Source organism: Alosa pseudoharengus, unplaced genomic scaffold, assembly GCF_046254945.1.
Source record: "Alosa pseudoharengus isolate Yale_2024_CS ecotype anadromous, Long Island Sound unplaced genomic scaffold, YU_APseudo_1.1 YU_APseudo_1.1_scf_16, whole genome shotgun sequence".
Taxonomy (NCBI): Eukaryota; Metazoa; Chordata; class Actinopteri; order Clupeiformes; family Clupeidae; genus Alosa; species Alosa pseudoharengus.
In genome coordinates, this window is record NW_027468630.1 from 38,207,286 (window position 1) to 38,226,109 (window position 18,824).

General features: G+C 40.5%; 1 protein-coding gene across 1 annotated transcript in view; it reads left to right on the top strand.

Moving 5' to 3' along the window:
* Positions 1-18,824, top strand: part of dnaaf1 (dynein axonemal assembly factor 1) — a 168,389-nt gene that overhangs the window by 33,915 nt on the left and 115,650 nt on the right. The window contains exon 2 of the mRNA XM_076287958.1: positions 512-590. Within this exon, the coding sequence (XP_076144073.1) occupies positions 512-590 (79 nt within the window). The remainder of the gene's footprint in view (positions 1-511; positions 591-18,824) is intronic.

Below are 18,824 nucleotides of genomic sequence, written 5' to 3' on the forward strand. Positions count from 1 at the left end.
TAATAAATATTTTTCATATTAATGTAAGTAATCAACTGGGGAAGTTTCATAGTGATATCTGCTAGTCTCGCCTTAACGTCAAATGAATTAGAAAACATCCATTGTGTATAGGCGTACTTGATTAGATCCTTACTACTGTATCTCTCAATGAGACTAATGATTTGACTAAGAGAGTATCTCTGTGCACTAGCATATGCAGAAACAATTGCATACTGTAAATTGATAAGGTACTATTTTAAAATCAAAACATGTATCATTCATTTTACAAAACGTAAATACTAAAACAGCAAACCAACTTTGGGTCCTGAAAGATCAGTGGGTAACTTTGTGTGAGAAGGGGCTAACACAAAATTGGTGAATGTGAATAGAAAATGTTGGAATTGAATTGCTGGATTGGTTAAAATGCTTTTATTTGACTTTAATGTTGAAAATGGGCTTAAATTGAACATGAGCTTAATGGGTTACCCAATATCTCCACTAAAAGTATTTTTTTTCATTTTGTAATTTTCAGGGAATAAAGTTATGTCAAATGGTAATAAAGACCAGGATGGAACGACAAGTTGTGGATTGGTGTCAGAATCAGGAACCAGGTAATATTTCAATGTAAATATTTCTTAAGGTTATAATTGCTCAATTAGGAAGGCATAAATTAACTGTCAAAGATACAGTACCAGTTGGTCTGTATGACAGTGAAGATGAGGAAAATGATCAGATTAGCAGGAAGAGCAGAAACAATTTCATAGAGGCATATTTCACTTGGTAGGATAATTAAGTAAATCAGACTACAAAATCGGATTTTTCAGGTCAAACAGCCTAGTTATTGCAAAATCTATTGTATCCTACAAACTTTAAAGAAAGGGATAATGAGAAGGATTTTGAAGGCCTTTGTCTGTATCTTTCATGGAAAATACAACCACACTTTTGTGTCAATCACATTTGCACACTAGCTGTGTTTCCATTTCAGTTTTGCGCAAAATAAAAGCAATATTTGCTGAAATTCGGCAAAGCACATTGCAAATGGAAAGTGATGCAATGTGAATTTTATCTTCTCACTAGTCATTTTAGATACATGTGACAGCGGATTTCCCAAGATCTGAGAAGTTTTGACAGCTTATCTTCAACTGCAACTGTTAAGACCAGCCTAGAGATAACTCTTTCATAGTCCAAGAATCCAGTCGTCAAGAAAACTGCTCCAACAATTAAAACAGGTTGAATGTTGAATCCTCTGGAACCAGTGAAACATGCTCAAGGAGCACTACAGAATCGGCAGATGCAGAATGGAAGAGAATAGAATAGAGTGTCTTTATTGTCATTGTCACAGGTACAATTAAAAGTGCCAGGAACTGTGTAGTTCTTCCAGTGTGGGGAAAGGGCAGCCAACAATCTTTTGGGCGGTGTTGATGACCCTTTGGAGCGCTTACCTCTGAGCCGCTGTGCAGCTGGTGTACCATACGCATATGCAGTATGTTAGTATGCTCTCAATGGAGGCACGGTAACAGGACACCAGCCGTCTTTGTGTGATGTTATTCCTCCTAAGTATTCTCAGGAATTACAGTCTGCTGGGCCATTTTCAGCAGCTCAGATGTGTTCGTACTCCAGGATAGGCTCTCCTCCAAGGACTCCTGGGAAGCTCAATGAATTTGTGTCATATGCGAATTCCACCACTAATTATTTGTCCTTTACAATGGAATCTGATCTTCATCAGATTCATATTTTAGATCTGACTATATCTAAAGATGAAAATGATATTTTACAAACTACTATCTATCGTAAGCCCTTGAGTCGAAATACTCTGCTGCATGCAGATAGTAACCATCCCTCTCACCTTATACGTAACATTCCAACTTGGCAATTTTTGCGCTTAAGGAGAAACTGTAGCTTAACCTCAGATTTTGAAGAAAAAGCAGCACAGTTGTCTGAGCGCTTTCAACAACAAGGCTACTCACAACTGGATATTGACCATGCTTGGGAAAGGGCATTACAAACAGATCGGTCTACACTTTTAACAAAATCAACAAAAAAGCGTTAAAAGACTTTAAACGAGTTTTGTTCTGAACTCCCAACATTCACTTTCAGACGCGCCCGCAGTATCCGCGACCGTCTTGTACATTCGGACATAAAAACTCCGTCTCTCACGACTTGGCTTCCTAGCCCTCCTGAAGGCTTTTATAAATGCGGTAATTGCGCACATTGCTCTAATTCGACTAATACAAAATACTTTTCTCATCCCCGTACAGGGAAAAGATATTCCATTTCATCGTTTATAAATTGTAACAGCACGCATGTAGTATATTTACTAAAATGCCCATGTGGATTTGCATACGTAGGCCAAACAAAACGGCAATTAAAACTGAGAATAGCAGAGCACAAAACGGCTATACGCACTAAGAATACCACCTACGCTATTGCAAGACACTACATGCAAGCCAATCACGGTTCCCCAGCATCACTCAAATTCTGGGGCATTGAAAAAGTCTCCACACCACCTAGAGGCGGCAATGTTATTAAGAAGCTTCTATGCAGGGAGTCCTATTGGATTTACACACTGGGCACACTTGAGCCTTCTGGTCTCAATGAAGAATTGAGCCTGTCGTGTTTCCTGTAATACTAGGTTAATATATGACTCTTAGCCATTGACTCTCTTAAAATAAAAAAAAAAATAAAATAGATTGAAAAGTAGTTTTTTTTTTAAATTACTGGCGAGTTTTCTCATCTCCATGAAATGTCTAGCAATTAGTGTCTTCTCTTTCTTTTCCTTTTCTTTTGTTTCTCTTGTTGGTTCATTTAGTTATTGTTTCATTGTAAAGCTTATGTGTAAAAAAGTTTGACTTGTATTTTTCTTTTGGCTAACGTACTTATTGAGTGCAGCCCTTGGAGGGAGGCCCAAGATCTGCCACCTGCCTTCACTGAGGAAGATGCATGAAGCATCAAAACGTTATTCCCTTTGTGCACTATAATTAAAGTCTATAGCTACTACATCTGTGCTGCTCTGAATTTTTACTTTTAGTATATCTACACGGTCCGCTCTTCGTCTGATGCACCAGATGTAAATGCCGCAGAAGCGCGGTGGATCAACTTTTTTGTGAAATCGACTCCTGGGAAGCGTCTGTCACCCTCTCCACACAGTCCCCGCTTAATGGTGGGATCTCTGTTTTGTTTCTCCTGTAGTCTATAGGCTTTCAGACATAGTCTTAGACATAGACATTCTCCTGTAGTCCTGTAGCGCTTTCAGACATACGTGTAAGACTGGAGGTTCTGCGGATGTTAAACGGTGGGGTGTATATCTGAACGACATAACCGGTCATATGGAAGTCCGAATTTAGCCAGTTGTTCTACTACTCCCCCCTAGTATTTCCTCCGGACATTATGTAAATGTGCTGTGTCTGAATGAAGCGTAGAACATGCGGTTAAAACTCACACCTAGTGAGGGCGTGTCGGTGACGTTTCTTTCGTGCGTCCTTGTGGTTAAATCTGACTTAAATGCCAGTATTATGATGGAGTGGCATAGTGCTGACCAGAAAATCTCCGACCTGGAAAGATGCAGACATCACGGAGCTACTGTCCATGAGGGCAGACAGCATTGTGATTGAACACATGAAGGGAACGGCATGAGACACGTTGATGTAGCCTACAACTGCATCGCAAGGCCAAAGGAATTCAAAAGACCAAATCATCATAAGCAGAAGGCGCTGAAAAGGCAGTAGCCTACAGCGACGTCGTTGGCGACAATAACAGGAGTATTTAATAAATTGTTAGCCAACACGGTCGGTTTTCTGTTCATTGATAGCCTTCTCATGACCTCACTGCTGAGCTCGCTGATATTTGTTGAGCATAAATATGCCTAGAGAAAATGAAAACGAAGAAAACCCAACTTTGTTCCAAGCTCCTTACGTAAATGCAATAGACACATGGGCAGTAGGGTTGGAAAAATAAACCATGAAAAAACGAACCACTTCACTGTTATGTTAGTATTTTGTATGTTGCTTAAAAAAATTGTATATGATGGCCTTAAAGTCTTGAGTTAGCCTACTGACTTGACTCGTGCTAAAGTTCGTGCATGCTCTCTCCAACGCAAACCAGATTTGGGGTTCCATAGTCAAGTAATTCTGCTACATAACGTTGAAAACAGATAAATGTGTTTATTCGAAGCACACATACAAATACTGTAGGTCAATTTCAAGTGCACACTTACGTGACTACTTCAAGTATTAGCCTACGCACAACATATTTTTCTTCTTTAGCCTACATAATGCATAGCCTACACTTTGTAAACAAACAGCAGCTGTGACAGCGGCCGCATATATTCTGCGTCATATCTCGCCTCTTGTGAACTCTACAAGCCCCCACCCCTCACTCGACAACCACACGGAGATTCTGTAATGTGCGTGTATGTCGTTCACACATAGGTCCGTATAAGGTCAGTATAAGGTCCGCAGGTTAGCATCATATCTAAATCATCCGAGGGTAGGACCTTCGTTTGACAAACCTCCGCATTTACTCCGGAGGTTATATATGAAAGCCCTGTATGATGAGTTCTTTGATCTTTGAGGTGTTGAGGAGCAGGTTGTTGGCCCTGCACCATGATGACATGGCATCTCTGTAGGCAGACTCGCCTGCTCGGCTGCTGTGATGTGACTATGGACCAGTTTCTCAAAGCACTTCATCACCACTGGGTCTAGTGCCACTGGTCGGTAGTCGTTGAGGCTAGAGATGTGAGGTTTCTTGGGCAGGGGGACTATAGTTGAGGATTTCAGACAGGGTGGGACAGTGGACTGCGCCAGTGACTGGTTGAAGATCTTTGTGAAGATTCCAGCCAGCTCATCTGCACAGTCCTTTAGCACGTGTCCCTGCGTCTTTGGTAGCATAAGTGACATGTCGCTCTGTCTGCCACTCGTTGTCTAGCTGTGTGGCATTCTGAAACGTTGATAAATTTGGGACCATTAGCCTATCGCTCGTTTCAATTTGGGACCTTGCAGTCGGAATTGTTTTTGTTTATTCAAAGTCTCAAGTCCAAAGTAGCCTGGGCTATTCGAAGTGTCAGTTTATTGCCCATCAGTTTGAATAGCCATTGCATACCCGTGTTTGTTGGCATGTTGTTGCAAAATCCGCGGAATCATTTTATGCAAACAAACTTCATACAGGGAATCTTTAATTGTTGACGTCAGACATGATAATAATCCAAACATCTTGACCCGTGCTGTGCCCTGATTCAGTGCCACCATAGCTCCACTTCTATCCTCTCTGTCTCTGGTCCCGCACTGTGCTGTGTGAGAGGGGGAGTGGCTAACGTAGAGTGGAGAAACCCAACGTGTGCTTCTCATACCAATATATTTCACAATATCTTTTGCATTTCCTATCAAATCAATCGGGCCAACGGTTCATCAGATATGCGGCACTGCACGACAGACGTTCCTGCAATTTATAGATAGATGCCGAACTCCCTGCCACACCTGCCCGCTGTTGTTACTGCTCAGGTGGTCCTCTATCCTCCTCCTGTAGTCTGCCTTGACCTCTCTAGGCGTTTTTTCGACCGACAGAGAACCCGTTCTTGAACCATGGAGGCGTCATCAACAATGGGTGTTGCATGCAAAACAAAAGTTAATGAGATGCATAAACAGGAGAATTATGAACAGTTGGCCTGTACAAACAGCAGAAATTAGCTGTTTAAAATTCTAGTCAACATCTGCAATGCTTGTTGACTAGTTTTGTTTACTCATGGCAACAGTTGATATGGAGGGAAAACTCATGCTTTTATCCTTCTCCCCTCTGAACGGTAAAGTGACACAAACTGTTCCCATACATTTTCCAAAATCTCTTGGTTGAGGCTTAAGCATTTAGAGTTCCTTTCACTGGAACTAAGGGGCCAAGCCCAGCTGGGGGATGGCCCCTTCCTGTTCCAACATGACTGTGCACCACCAGTGCACAAAGCAAAGTCCATAAAGACATGGATGACATAATTTGGTGTGGATGAACTTGAGTCCTGACTTCAACCTGATTACACCTTTGGGATGTATTAGAGCGGAGACTGAGAACCAGGCCTTCTCGTCCAACATCAGTGTGTGACCTCACAAATGCGCTTCTGGAAGAATGGTCAAAAAATTCCATAAACACACTACTAAACCAGAGAGGGTTAAAGCAGAGCGAGAGGTGAAAACGTTCAACAACTTCCGCATTCGATTATTGCAAGGGGGAGGGGGGGAAATCCCCCTTTATGCAGACCAGAGTAAGCCCTCGCTGCACTAATGTCAATGGGAAACGTGGAATTTTACCAATAAATTGGTCATTATGTCTTTCTGGATTTGTTGAGGGGTTTTTTGGAAAATTTTGTCATAATCTGTAAGTGTTTGATAATTTCAAGCCTAATAGTGTAATTTTTTAGGGTTCGGATTTGTAAAAAAATGACTTAATATCAGACCATGCTGCTGACAGTTACTGCCCGGTTGCTAGCAAGCTAGCTAGCCTCCTAGCTAAGGTAACATTTTAAACGGAGAAGTGTAATTTATTTGAAATGACAACTAGCTGAATAACATTACTGACATTAATTAAAGTGGATAGTTTATACTCAAGTGAACTTGCAATAGTATATTGAGTTTAACCCTTTCGTGCCCATGTCGAACATTCCAATTTTGGTGCTGGATGACCTTACACAAAAAAAAAATATATAATACATACCATCAATGGGATAAACATACCATTGTAATCAGAAGGTTAAAATGTATTAGTTTTGGGTGTTTTTCAGACAATGGAACCTGGTGAACTTCTCAAAGTAAACAGTAACACTAAAAAAAGGGCCTACATTGAGATTTTTGGTGGAAAAGATCAGGCAGTCTGCCGAGAGACCTGCCCCAATGGGCATCATTGGACCATTAAACCACACAATGATCCAAAACATACAGCCAAACAAGGCAGGAAATGGTTAACTGAGAACAATATCAATATTTTAGAGTGGCAGAGCCAGAGTCCAGACCTCAATCCATCAAAAAAGTGAGCACAAGGCAAAAGTGATGGCAAATAATCGTTCCTGACTGAAAACCTGGATTGCTGTTAAAAAGGTGTGGTCTAGAATCATTGTGGAGACATGGAGAGGCTTGGTATATATTATAAGAACCCTTTTGAGAGTTGTGAATGCAAATAAAGATGTTTGCATTGATTATTTAAAAAGGGTATGAATAATTTTGGACTTGCCATTTATCATAAAAATGTTAAAAAAAAGATGAAATCGCTTAATTCCATGTTTTTCCCACATTGTCTTATAAACTTTTGGCATGTGACAGTGTAATTTTCAGTCAGAACAAACATATGATAAAGAGAAAATCAGCATTAAATCAATATTTTCCAGGGGTATGAATCATTTTGTTGTTAAATGTACATATAAAATGTATTAGTATTTATTAAAAGCTAGGAATACAATCAACATCACTCAAAAATCAAAAAAAGTATTTTAAATATTTAAATTCAAATGAATCATTGAATAATCAGCATTAGTGACATTAAAGTTCAAAAACTCTTTTATTATTATTTTCACTGTTCAAATAATGGCCATAATAATCTATGATATGACCTAATATGCTAAGGAAATAAATACAAAAGTTTTTTTTCACATTCAAGGCATTTCAGGCCACATACAACCTAGGGGGGGACACTATGAAAATAAATGAACACTCCCCTCAATGTCAACATTATTTCTTTGCATTGATGTGCAACTTTAGAGTTGACGAACTCTTATCTGGCGATATGCAAATTCCTTGCTGCAGCAGAGGACTTTATTTTTTATCAACACCATCAGGCCGAAGTAAATGTTCCAATCAATGATCTAGGCAGCACATTTTCTTCTCTCTCCTTCATTTTACAGTCTAATGGTTACTGACTAGAACGGCTTGGGGTTAAACGTCATACGGAATATTAATCTGTGCTATTTGTTTTTAATCAGTTATTTATTTTCAAATGAATTAATCAAAATTAATCAGTTATTTTTTGACAGTCCTAGTTATTATATATATATATATATATATATATATATATATATATTTTATAACAAAGCCAACAATTTTTCTTTGGCTCCTGGGGCCTGTACTACGAAGCGGGGTTACTGGCTTATCTGGGTAACTTCGAGAGTAACTTGATCACGTGTGGCGTAACTTCCCGATTAACCCGTACTACGAAAGGTGGATAGGTTTTAACCGAGGTATGCTACCATGGCAATTTACGCTGCATCTCAAACCTGCTCCGACCAGGTTATGTTCTTGGTTAACCCAAGGTTTCCGTTAACCACACCCTTTATAAGTACCACCCCTCCACTAACAATTTCTCCCGAGACATGTCGGCGTACCTGGATGATCCATACGACATTGGAGCGCAAATCGTGAGGGACTCTCTTCGCAGGGCGAGGGGTTTTAGAGACCGCCAGAAAATATATATAGCCTACCCGGACGATATTCTCTATGAAGATATAGATTGTCAGCCAAGGGAATTCGTTATCTTTGTCAGATGATCTAGGAAGACGTCTCATAGCAATGCCCGTACGTGGACATTCATGTATTCCATCGGTGATGCAAGAATACTGTATATGTCCGAAAATAAATCGGACAAAGGCCTACAGTATGCTGAACATCTGAGCAAGAATAGCCTAAAATAAATCGGACATAGCCTACAGTAGGCTAGGCCTAATAAATAAAAATCACCATTTTAACAAACTTGTTGAATTGAATGTCATATTACTGTACCCTGCACATAAAGGCTACACATTTCCACAGCACCAGAATCCGACCGAATGCCTCCCTCAACCCCCTCCATAATCGGCCTTCCACTATTATTTGCGATGGCCAACTCATCTGCTACTGTAAAACACTCTGGTGCCTTTCCTCCTACAGTAGTGTTCGAAGACACCTTTTTCTTGTTAGCTGTAAAACAGAGGCCAAGTGAGGGCTATAAGCTAGGCCTACATGTTTTCATAATTAAGAAATATTAATGCAAGGTATAACTATATAAACCTACTATTCTGAATAATGTTTTTTTGTTTCATTTTCACCTGCTGCCATGTGTGTTTGGCAATGGTGTTGCATCTGAAATGTTCACAGGATTAGGCATACACTAAATCAGTCAATGGGGGCTACTTAAACATTCAATTATCCTTATTACTGTAATCTATATGCCCACTTCTGAATTGGGTTGCATCTGTAGGCCTTTCTATGAACTCAAAATAGGCTATTTCATTATTTCAACTCATTTCAGACATTCCGCAAGCTACTAATCCTCCGTAACACATATTTGAAGAACATGTGGGAATAAAACTTTTAGGCATTTAGGCTACCCGATCTGCAATACGTTGCTAACAGCCTTGCTTTGTTCACTGCCGACATATTTGATTTTTGTCGGTGTGGGTTTTAATTCCTCATAACTTGTCATAATAATTGTGCATTCCTCATCCGTAAAATAAGGTGATCGCGTCATCATTGAAAGTGGTGACTTGCGCTGCAACCCGCCCCTTTTATGTGAACGCGCACAAACTCCAATTAGGTTAACCCCGGCTCAACAAATCAACTTCATAATCAGTGTCGTAGTACCGATTAACACCACTTGTCAACCCCGGTTTAACAAAGTAACCCTGGGTTACATCTGGGTAGGTTAAGCTCCCTTCGTAGTACAGGCCCCTGCTGTACAGGAATATGAACTTGATGAAAAGATGACAGAGTAGTCGTTGGAGCAGCTGAAGGCGAGGCTGAAATTTCGACGGAAATGCCTGCCAGCTGTTGTGATAGATTTTCTCCAAAGTCTTTCTGGCTGTAGCTACCAAACCTAGGTTCAACACCAGATTCTGCATTGCCAAACTTGAAGTAACAACGGCAATGTCAATGGAGAAAAAGTGTACACAATATGTCATTTGATTTGACAATTATCATTTGATCAACACTCCCTAATCCCTGCAGAGACTTGGTTCCCCAGTAGCAATGGATATTAGGGAGGGAAGTGAAGCCCCATGTCAATGATCAATCCCAGAAAACTGTGAAACTCTTCTGAGGTCTCTTCGTCCCATGCCCCTGCACTGTGTGTTTGCATACAACGGCCTACTAAGCACAACCTCCCACCCATTCCGGTTGGTAAAACCACATATGCCTGGGACAATAATGTGAGTAAAAAACAACATAACAAGTCTATTTCACACTGTTTTAGTGTCAGTCTGCACCACCCTGCGCACACCACCTAAATCTATACCTTCTTCCTCCATCCTCTCATGGTCTCAAACATTGTGAGCGCAAGCTCATCAGCAGTCAGCTACCTCTTCAGGCCTGCAAGAAGGTCTGTGTAGGTCTTGTCATCCTCCATCTGAAACAACAGTAAAATCATACAAATGTAATACCTTTATTAATTTATACACAATAAGAGGTAGCCTAAACTATTGAAGCATTCTGAGTAACTGAAAAATATTTAGAAGTATGAAAGGTCATTTTATTACACATGGGTTTAGCTACCCTAAATCTGATTGCCTGGCTGGTTTAACATCATGTTTTCTATAATTACATATTGAGAGGAGTAGAATAGCTATCAAGTAGGGTTGCAAAGGGGCGGAAAATTTCCGGTAAATTTCCGGAAACTTACCGAAAACTTTCCATGGGAAGTTAAGCTGGGGAATTTTGGAAATATTCCAAATTGTAAACTTTCATGGAATTAAAGGAAATTATGGGAATTTATTCCACTGCATGGTTGAATTTCCCATTGTCCTACGTAATTTAGAACGACCATTAACCGTATGTTATCTGCACACCTATGAAGTAGATCCATTTTTTTTATGGCCGTATCACACTTGTATATTAATTCGCCGAACTCGTTGTGAAGTTTAAATCTGAAACTGTCACGTTGCATCCGAGCTGTAAAATGCAGACGTTCAGAACATTGCAACATTGTAGCATGACGGAGGTGGCTTTTAGCTAGATTGATGACAGCAGGCTAAGTAAAATAGCGATGTTTCAAGGCTAAAGTTCATCAGAATCTTGGGATACGCCCGCTTGACAACGGGAGAGATAGAACTAACGACTGGCCTTTGGCCGTAGCAACCATCCATTTAGAACTAGTAACGGCAGTTTGTCCTGTGAGTTGAGAAATTAGTTGATATGTATCGGAAGAAATTAGTTCTACAAACAAGACAGTTTTAGCGATTAAAACGTTTAAATTGTAACAGGAAATGAACACAACGCAAGTGGCAACAGTGGAATAAGCGGGATAATGGACTCCACGGTGGTCTGTTCACAGAAGTTAATGCACTAAGTTCACAGAAGTTAATGCACTCCGCTTCGCGTCGGGGCCGTTTTACAACCTCGACCGTGCATTAACTTCTGTGAACAGACCACCGTGTCGTCCATTATCCCTTACTTATGGGAATTAACTGGGAATTTTTGGTAATTCCTACTGTTTCATATACAGACATTAACATTTTGTTTCGTAATAAGCAATATGATTTGTTTGTTCTTATTTTCGCTTAGCTTAGCATACAAAGCTAGCTACCATGCTAGCGGGAATCCCATTCTCTGCCTATGGTTTACTAGCGTGCTAAGCTAGCAACACTGAAACCACTAAACTGCACAAGAGACACCACGCCACTCAATAAAATCCAATTGGTTGGAACATTGACTGACTATCATTTTGTTCAGTTAGAATCCCAGAAAATGGTAAAACAAATAAAAATATAATGACACAACATACCACCCCAACCAAACCTTATAGATTATGTAAATTATATATAAATTGTCGCGCTTAATCAGACAGATTAATTGTCCCATTACAGTTTATGCAAAATGACGTACACCCATTTGAATGAGGACAAAAGTGATGACAAGCACATAACTGGGCAACCCTGTTTGCAAACTTCCCCCAGTTATTCCCACATGAGATGACATTTTCACTGGGAATTTATTTTCCCCAGGAATTTATTTTCCCCATGTACATGAACGCACCATAGGTTTCTATTATGTAGCCTATGCTGATTGCTGTGTGCATGAGATTGACGTATGTGCAGGGTAGAAATTTGACTGAAATTGCATTAAATCAGGTTGTTTTAACTAATATTATTCTGCAAGATGGGCTTTTGTCCACTACATTTAAGTTCCCTGTTATACAGTAGACTAACTTGCCATATTAAAAATTCCCAGTTTATTCCCGTTAATTTCCGTATATTCCCGTTAATTCCCATGGAAAGTTTCCAACTTTGAAAATTCCCGGAATTTTGCAACCCTACTATCAAGTCATGCCATCTTAGAAAATGTTGAGACAAGCACATCTGATGTTTGTCATTTAGAAGTTAGCAAGCTAAAATAGTTCACTACAAACTGCCTAGCGAGTTAACAATCCAAGGAAAGGCAATAAGTTAACATTTCTGACAGAATCTGTGATTTCACATCTTGTTTTCTACAACTACATATTGAGAGGAGTAAAAATATCGCTCAACTTATTTCAGGTCAGAGAAAGTAACGAACAACAACAACAACACATTACATTTATATTGCGCTTTTTCTCGACACTCAAAGTGCATCACATGGAAGGGGGGACCTCACTAGCAACCACCACCAATGTGTAGCACCCACCTGGGTGATGCACGGCAGCCATTATGCGGCAGAATGCTCACCACACACCAGGTGGAGAGTGAGGGAGTGAATGAGCCAATTACAGTGGGGGATGATTAGGGACGCCAGATTGAATGAGCCAGGTTGGGAATTTAGCCAGGACACCGGGGAACCCCCTACTCTTTGCGATAAGTGCCATGGGATCTTTAATGACCACAATGAGTCAGGACCTCGGTTTAACATCTCATCCGAAGGACGGCATCTCCTACAGTGCAGTGTCCCTGTCACTGCACTGGGGCATTGGGGTCGATCTTTTTAGCCAGAGGGAAGAGTGCCACCTACTGGCCACCCACCAACACCACTTCCAGCAGCAACCCAGTTTTCCAAGGAGGTCTCCAATGCAAGTACTAACCAGGCCCACACCTGCTTAGCTTCAGTAATTCAGCTAAGACAAGGTATCGGTTGGTCTGACTGCTGGCTGGTAACGACGCAACTTAGAAACGCGGCGCCCATTGATTTATTCAGCTTTGGTATGCTATACTGACTTGCCAATATAATGCTTACCTAACAAGCAAATTGGTACTAAAAAACAAACTTACTTACAGGTTATATACTAACAGGTTTTTAAATGAAATTGTCAGATGAAAATAACTAACATCAAAAGCGAACGAGAATACTGCAAGCAGTTCAGAGTAATGCAGCTAGCTAAAGTTACATGACAATGCACTAGCCCCTACTATGCAATAATGTTGACACTGATGAGAAAGCATATTTCTGTCAAATAACATGATTTTAGGACTACAAATTAAGATAAAACATAACTAGAACTGATGTAAAAACATATATTACCTCAGTTTATCCAGCTGTGTGGTTTCCAGTCGAGGTAAACTCCAACGAAGTGCAGTTGGCATATGGCTGTCCATGTCAAAAGTACGGAGCCCGGGAAGGGTCACGTTGGTAAATATTTTTGGACTGCACTATTGCATTCCCTCGCAATAGTTTTGCATTCCTTCGCAATAGTTTTGCACTCCCTCGCAATTGTTTTGCATTCCCACGCAATAGTTTTGCGCTCCCTCGCGATACTTTTGCGTTCCCTCGCAACACTTTTGCGTTCCCTCGCAATACTTTTTGTGTTCCCTCGCAATACCTTTTTGTGTTGTGATCATTTTTTTTTGTTTCCTTGCAGTTTTTATTTATTTATTTATTTATTTCGAGGATAATAGGTCTTTCAAGTAAGGAGGGGACTTTAAGTGAATACAATTGAAAATAAGAGTTGACCAGTGGAGCTGTCTTCTGGTCTTGGGTGCCGGCCAGTCCAAAGTTTCATACATCACACAGTGATGTGTCCTATAAGGACACCTAAGGGCCCGTCCACACGGAGACGCTTTTTAGGTTAAACGCAGAGGTTTTGCTTCGTCTTGGTCGAGCGTCCAAACAAATCCTGTAAACGCACTGCCCGAAACCGCACTTTTCTGAAAACCTGGAGAAATCTGAAACCGTAGCCCGTTTGAATTCGTTTAGACAGTGAAACCGCACATCCTGCTTGCGTATCGATGATGTCATCGCCACACCTCAGCTGCCCTGGACTTGCACTTATAGTATTGCCTAACAATACTAGTTTTCATAGTAAATTTGGTAACACTATATTAAGACACACATATTCACCATTAATTAGCTGCCTACTAACATGTATATTAGGAGCATAGTAGCCATTTGTTAGTCATAATAAGTCACTAATTAATACCTTATTCTGCAAGACCTTATTCTACCTTTACTAGACTCTTAATTAAGAATTTTCCCTATGTAAGCTCCTAATCACCCCTTATTCATAGTTATTAAATAAGTTGTTGCATAATATGTTCCCTAGTCTAAAATCGATTTTTATTTGTGCTAACTTGGCTGTCTGCTTCTTGTGTGCGCTGTAATACACTTAAAAAGTGTGAATAGGAGGCAACTTTAGTTTAGGGAACACATGGGGGTTAATAAGTGCCAAATTATTTGTGAATTAAATGTGAACAAAGACCCAACTTTAGAATAGGGAACATATTCTGCATTACAAAGACTTAATTATGAGTTATTTGTACACTATTAGCACTTGTGGATTAGTGCCTAGTTCCATTTGAAAAGAGCATCTTTGATAAGTATTGGAGTGAATAACTGTTCTTGTGGTACTACCACCTTACAAGCCCCATACTGAGCCATGCATATTTAGGTCATAATTCATATGCAAACAACTTATTTAATACCTATGAATAAGGGGTAATTAGGAGCTTACATAGGGGAAATTCTTAATTAAGGGTCTAGTAAAGGTAGAATAAGGTCTTGCAGAATAAGGTATTAATTAGTGACTTATAATGACTAACAAATGGCTAGTATGCTACTAATATACATGTTAGTAGGCAGCTAATTAATGGTGAATATGCGTGTCTTAATATAAAGTGTTACCGTACATTTTAAGAGAGCAGTAGTGGTTGAGTAACTGGGTCGGAAGCCTGATTGATGTTGTGATAATATGTTGTGGTCTTTAAGATATGTGGACAGTTGATTAAATATTAGCTTTTCAAATATTTTTGTTATACTATTAATTATTGAAATTGGTCTGTAATTATTCATTTCAGAGGTACTGCCACCCTTGTGAAGAGGAATTACTCTAGCGCTTTTCCATGAGGAAGGTATTTCGCATGTTGTTAAAGATAAGTTGAATAGATCAGCTAAAGGGAATGCCAGAACATGAGAGGCCAGTTTAAAGAGCCTTATATCCAGGCCGTCTGGGCCCGCACTACATCCAGCTCTTAAACCATCAATGACCCTCTGGACGTCAAATGGAGAAATTGAATCAAAGCAAAAGGAACTGCTACTCCTACCCTGAGTCAGGGTTGACCCATAATGGGAGTTACCTGACATAGTTTGCCCTATTGTAGCAAAATGATGACTGAATGCCTCAGCAATCAATACAGGTTCACTTACCGTTTGGTCATTTAAACTAATATGGGTTGTGGAGGTTTTTGAGGATTTGTTCGTAAGATTATTCAATTTTTTCCAAAATTTCTTGGGATTTTTGAAATCTGTTGCTAGCCTATCCTTTAAGTAACTTGCCTTAGCATTCCTTGTTTCAGTTTTGCATCTATTCCTTAGCTCCTTGTAGATGTTTCAGTCTGCAGAATCTCTGGTTTTACGAAATTTTCCCCAGGCCTTGTCTCTTTGTTTAAGTAAAACAATAAGTTCTCCTTTAAAGGTGCGATTTGTAGGATTGTTACCGAATGTTCTGTAGGCCAAAATCAAAACACTGGTGAACGTTCTCAAGACTACCAGACGTGAGCCTCTTCTGGGTTGCCAGATGTAATGAAGACTTAGCTAACGTTAGTTGACCTGCAGCTGCTTTAACGTTTCTCCAACCATGACCCAGCTACACATTACGGAAACAGTGAAAACAAAAAATACCTCTCTAACCAACGTAACATATTTAGCTGAAGTTAGCGATGCAGATGAAGTTTAGCCTAGGCTACCTGTTGTGGAGAAATATGGCCAGCTCTGCGTCAGACTTGATATTCTTCGTTTGACAAAGACGTCACCATCTCAGTAAGCTCCTCCGATGTCCACTTAATTTAGCTGAAGTTAGCGATGCAGATGAAGTTTAGCCTAGGCTACCTGTTGTGGAGAAATATGGCCAGCTCTGCGTCAGACTTGATATTCTTCGTTTGACAAAGACGTCACCATTGCTTGATTGCATTGCATTCTCCACATTTTTAGCTAAATTTAGCTAAAAATGTGGAGAATGCAATGCAATCAAGCATTTTGGACGATAGGCTATATTGGCACACAGAATAGGCTAGGCAACAGGCCGATCTGCGTTTTATTTGGAGACTGTTTTGCGAGACAGAGACTGAGTTTGCTGCTGATATTCTGGGGATAGGCTACAACATAGCCAATGTAGGACTTTGGCCTTTTAATATATTTGCTGCATTGGATCAGTCTTTCTAGAAAGAACAGGCAAGAGCTTTCTAGCCTCACGTCAGCAGCGCCGCCTCCCATATACATTAAAACACAGCGGATGGCGGGCGGGTTCGGTTTTGAAAATTGGTCAAAAAACTTTGCTGATGGATGGATTAAGTTTTGCTATGCAGTTATGGTTGAAATAATAGCCCATCAGCGCATCTCTAGTGTGTGTGCTTCTCTCTCGCTCAGAGGGGAGGGGGAGGCTGAGGGGTCGATCAAGCATGGATTCTAAACTCTGTGGTGGATAGGATCTACAATTAGGTGTTAATTAATATTACTACCTAGGTCGAAGTACTCCCAAGTGCTATTGCGCCAGACATTGTAGTTCTCCTGTTTATTCGCTTGGAAAATCGTCACGTTTCATGTTGTGTGACCTTACACATTTTTATCAACTACTTGTGCAACTGTATTTAAGTAGGGAAAACGTGGATGTGTTCGATTAATGCCATCTTACTCCCTCTACGGCTACGGCAGAGCCCGCAAGCATAGCAACATGCTAACATATTCGCGCCGCGCGCCAGAGCGTTTGAGTGCACATACCGACGCGGGAGAGGTATGACTCAACTCGTGAAAGTTAAGGTAAGAACATATATTACTACTGATTTTGGGTGGCGTGTTCCTTAAGATGTCTTGAATGAAGTGTTCAGGGTTAATTTTATTAATATGCCTAACCTTAATCAGTTTGGGAGGCGGATGGACCATTTTCATTTTCCAGACACAAAATACCATTGAATGGTCGCTAAAAGAATCAGGTAGCACACCTGATTGAGTTATTCTGCCTGGGTGGGAGACTAGTATCCAGTCCAGCAGAGATGAAGAGCTGGGACCAACTCGAGTAGGTTCAGAAATGATTTGTGTTAAATATATACTATTAAAAAGAGTGCGAACCTTTTGCGAAGAGCGGTCTAACCGGTTGGAATTAAGATCACCAAGTATAATTTTTCAGTAGAATGGTTTTGGGAATTAATAGTAGACAAAATAAAATCAGTGGTTTCTGCTGGAGCAGATGGTGGCTTATAAATATTTCCAATAATTAGACGTTTATTTTCATGAAAAATAATGTTAATAAAAAGTCCTTCAAAATACTGGGGGCTCTCCTCAGGAAGAGCAAGATCAGCAGTCAAATTTGATGTGACATATGTTAGTAGTCCCCCACCTCTAGATCCTCTATCTTTCCTAAATGATACATAGTTATCAAGTTTAACGTCCTTGTCAGAAATACGTAAGGGATAACGGCCGCCAAGGTGTCCTGTTATACGGAATAACATATACGGACTCAGGCGGAGGCAACTCCGCTGCGCGTCGGGGAGTTTTTTGCCCCTCGCCCTCGTCCATTAATTCCGTATAACTGGACACACCTCGAAGGCCATTATCCCGCTTATCACCCGGTTGCCACTGTAAAGCAAAGGAAACACGCGGTTCCGTTTAAAAAGAAGCTCACTAGTTCAGCTTGTTGTACAACTTTGGCCTTTTTCTACAGTTGATTCCATTGTTGGGAAGCCTGCAACCAAAAGATTCTAGAGCGCTGTAACCATCGTCCTACTATGGTTGTTATAGTTACCATTCATAAGCATTGATATGGAACGGTGTCCTGTTATTCAGAATTAAAGGCCACCCGCCAGCCAATCAGAAAAGAGTATTTCTTCTCTCCGGGTGATAATGCTATTTAACCAAGTTTCAGATAATGTAATCACATGGGGTTTGTTATAAGTAAGCCAAACTCGCAATAAATCAATTTTAGGCATCAGGCTCCTGATGTTCAGGTGTACAATAAGTAGCCCTTTAGCATAATTCATTTATCTTCAGTACTCCATGAAGAAGGTTTCAACTTGGGCTCCGTATATTTCAGTCCCCATTCACGCAGCGCTGTCAGCGTATTAGTTCATGGTCAGTGTCATATCAGAGCGCACAGTGAGTGAGTGGGATCTAGTGGAGGGAGAGCTGGGGAGAGGGTAGGCTAACTCAATGCACACACACAGACACACACACACACACACACACACACACACACACAGCAACGGCAACATGGATTCACGAGAGAACGTGATCCGTGAGAGGAGAAATAGTTGCTGCAACTTGCACAGCTGTGAGGCTCCTTATGAACTGGCATAATTATAGTTGCCAGCCTCACACAGTAACATTAAAGTGAGGATTTTAAAGTATCATTTGTCCAATTCGACATGGGATGTGGCGCGGCTCGCTGGGGGAGCAGCAGAATCGAGTTATTGCGAGGGAACGCAAAAAGTATTCCGAGGGAACGTGACCCTTCCCGGG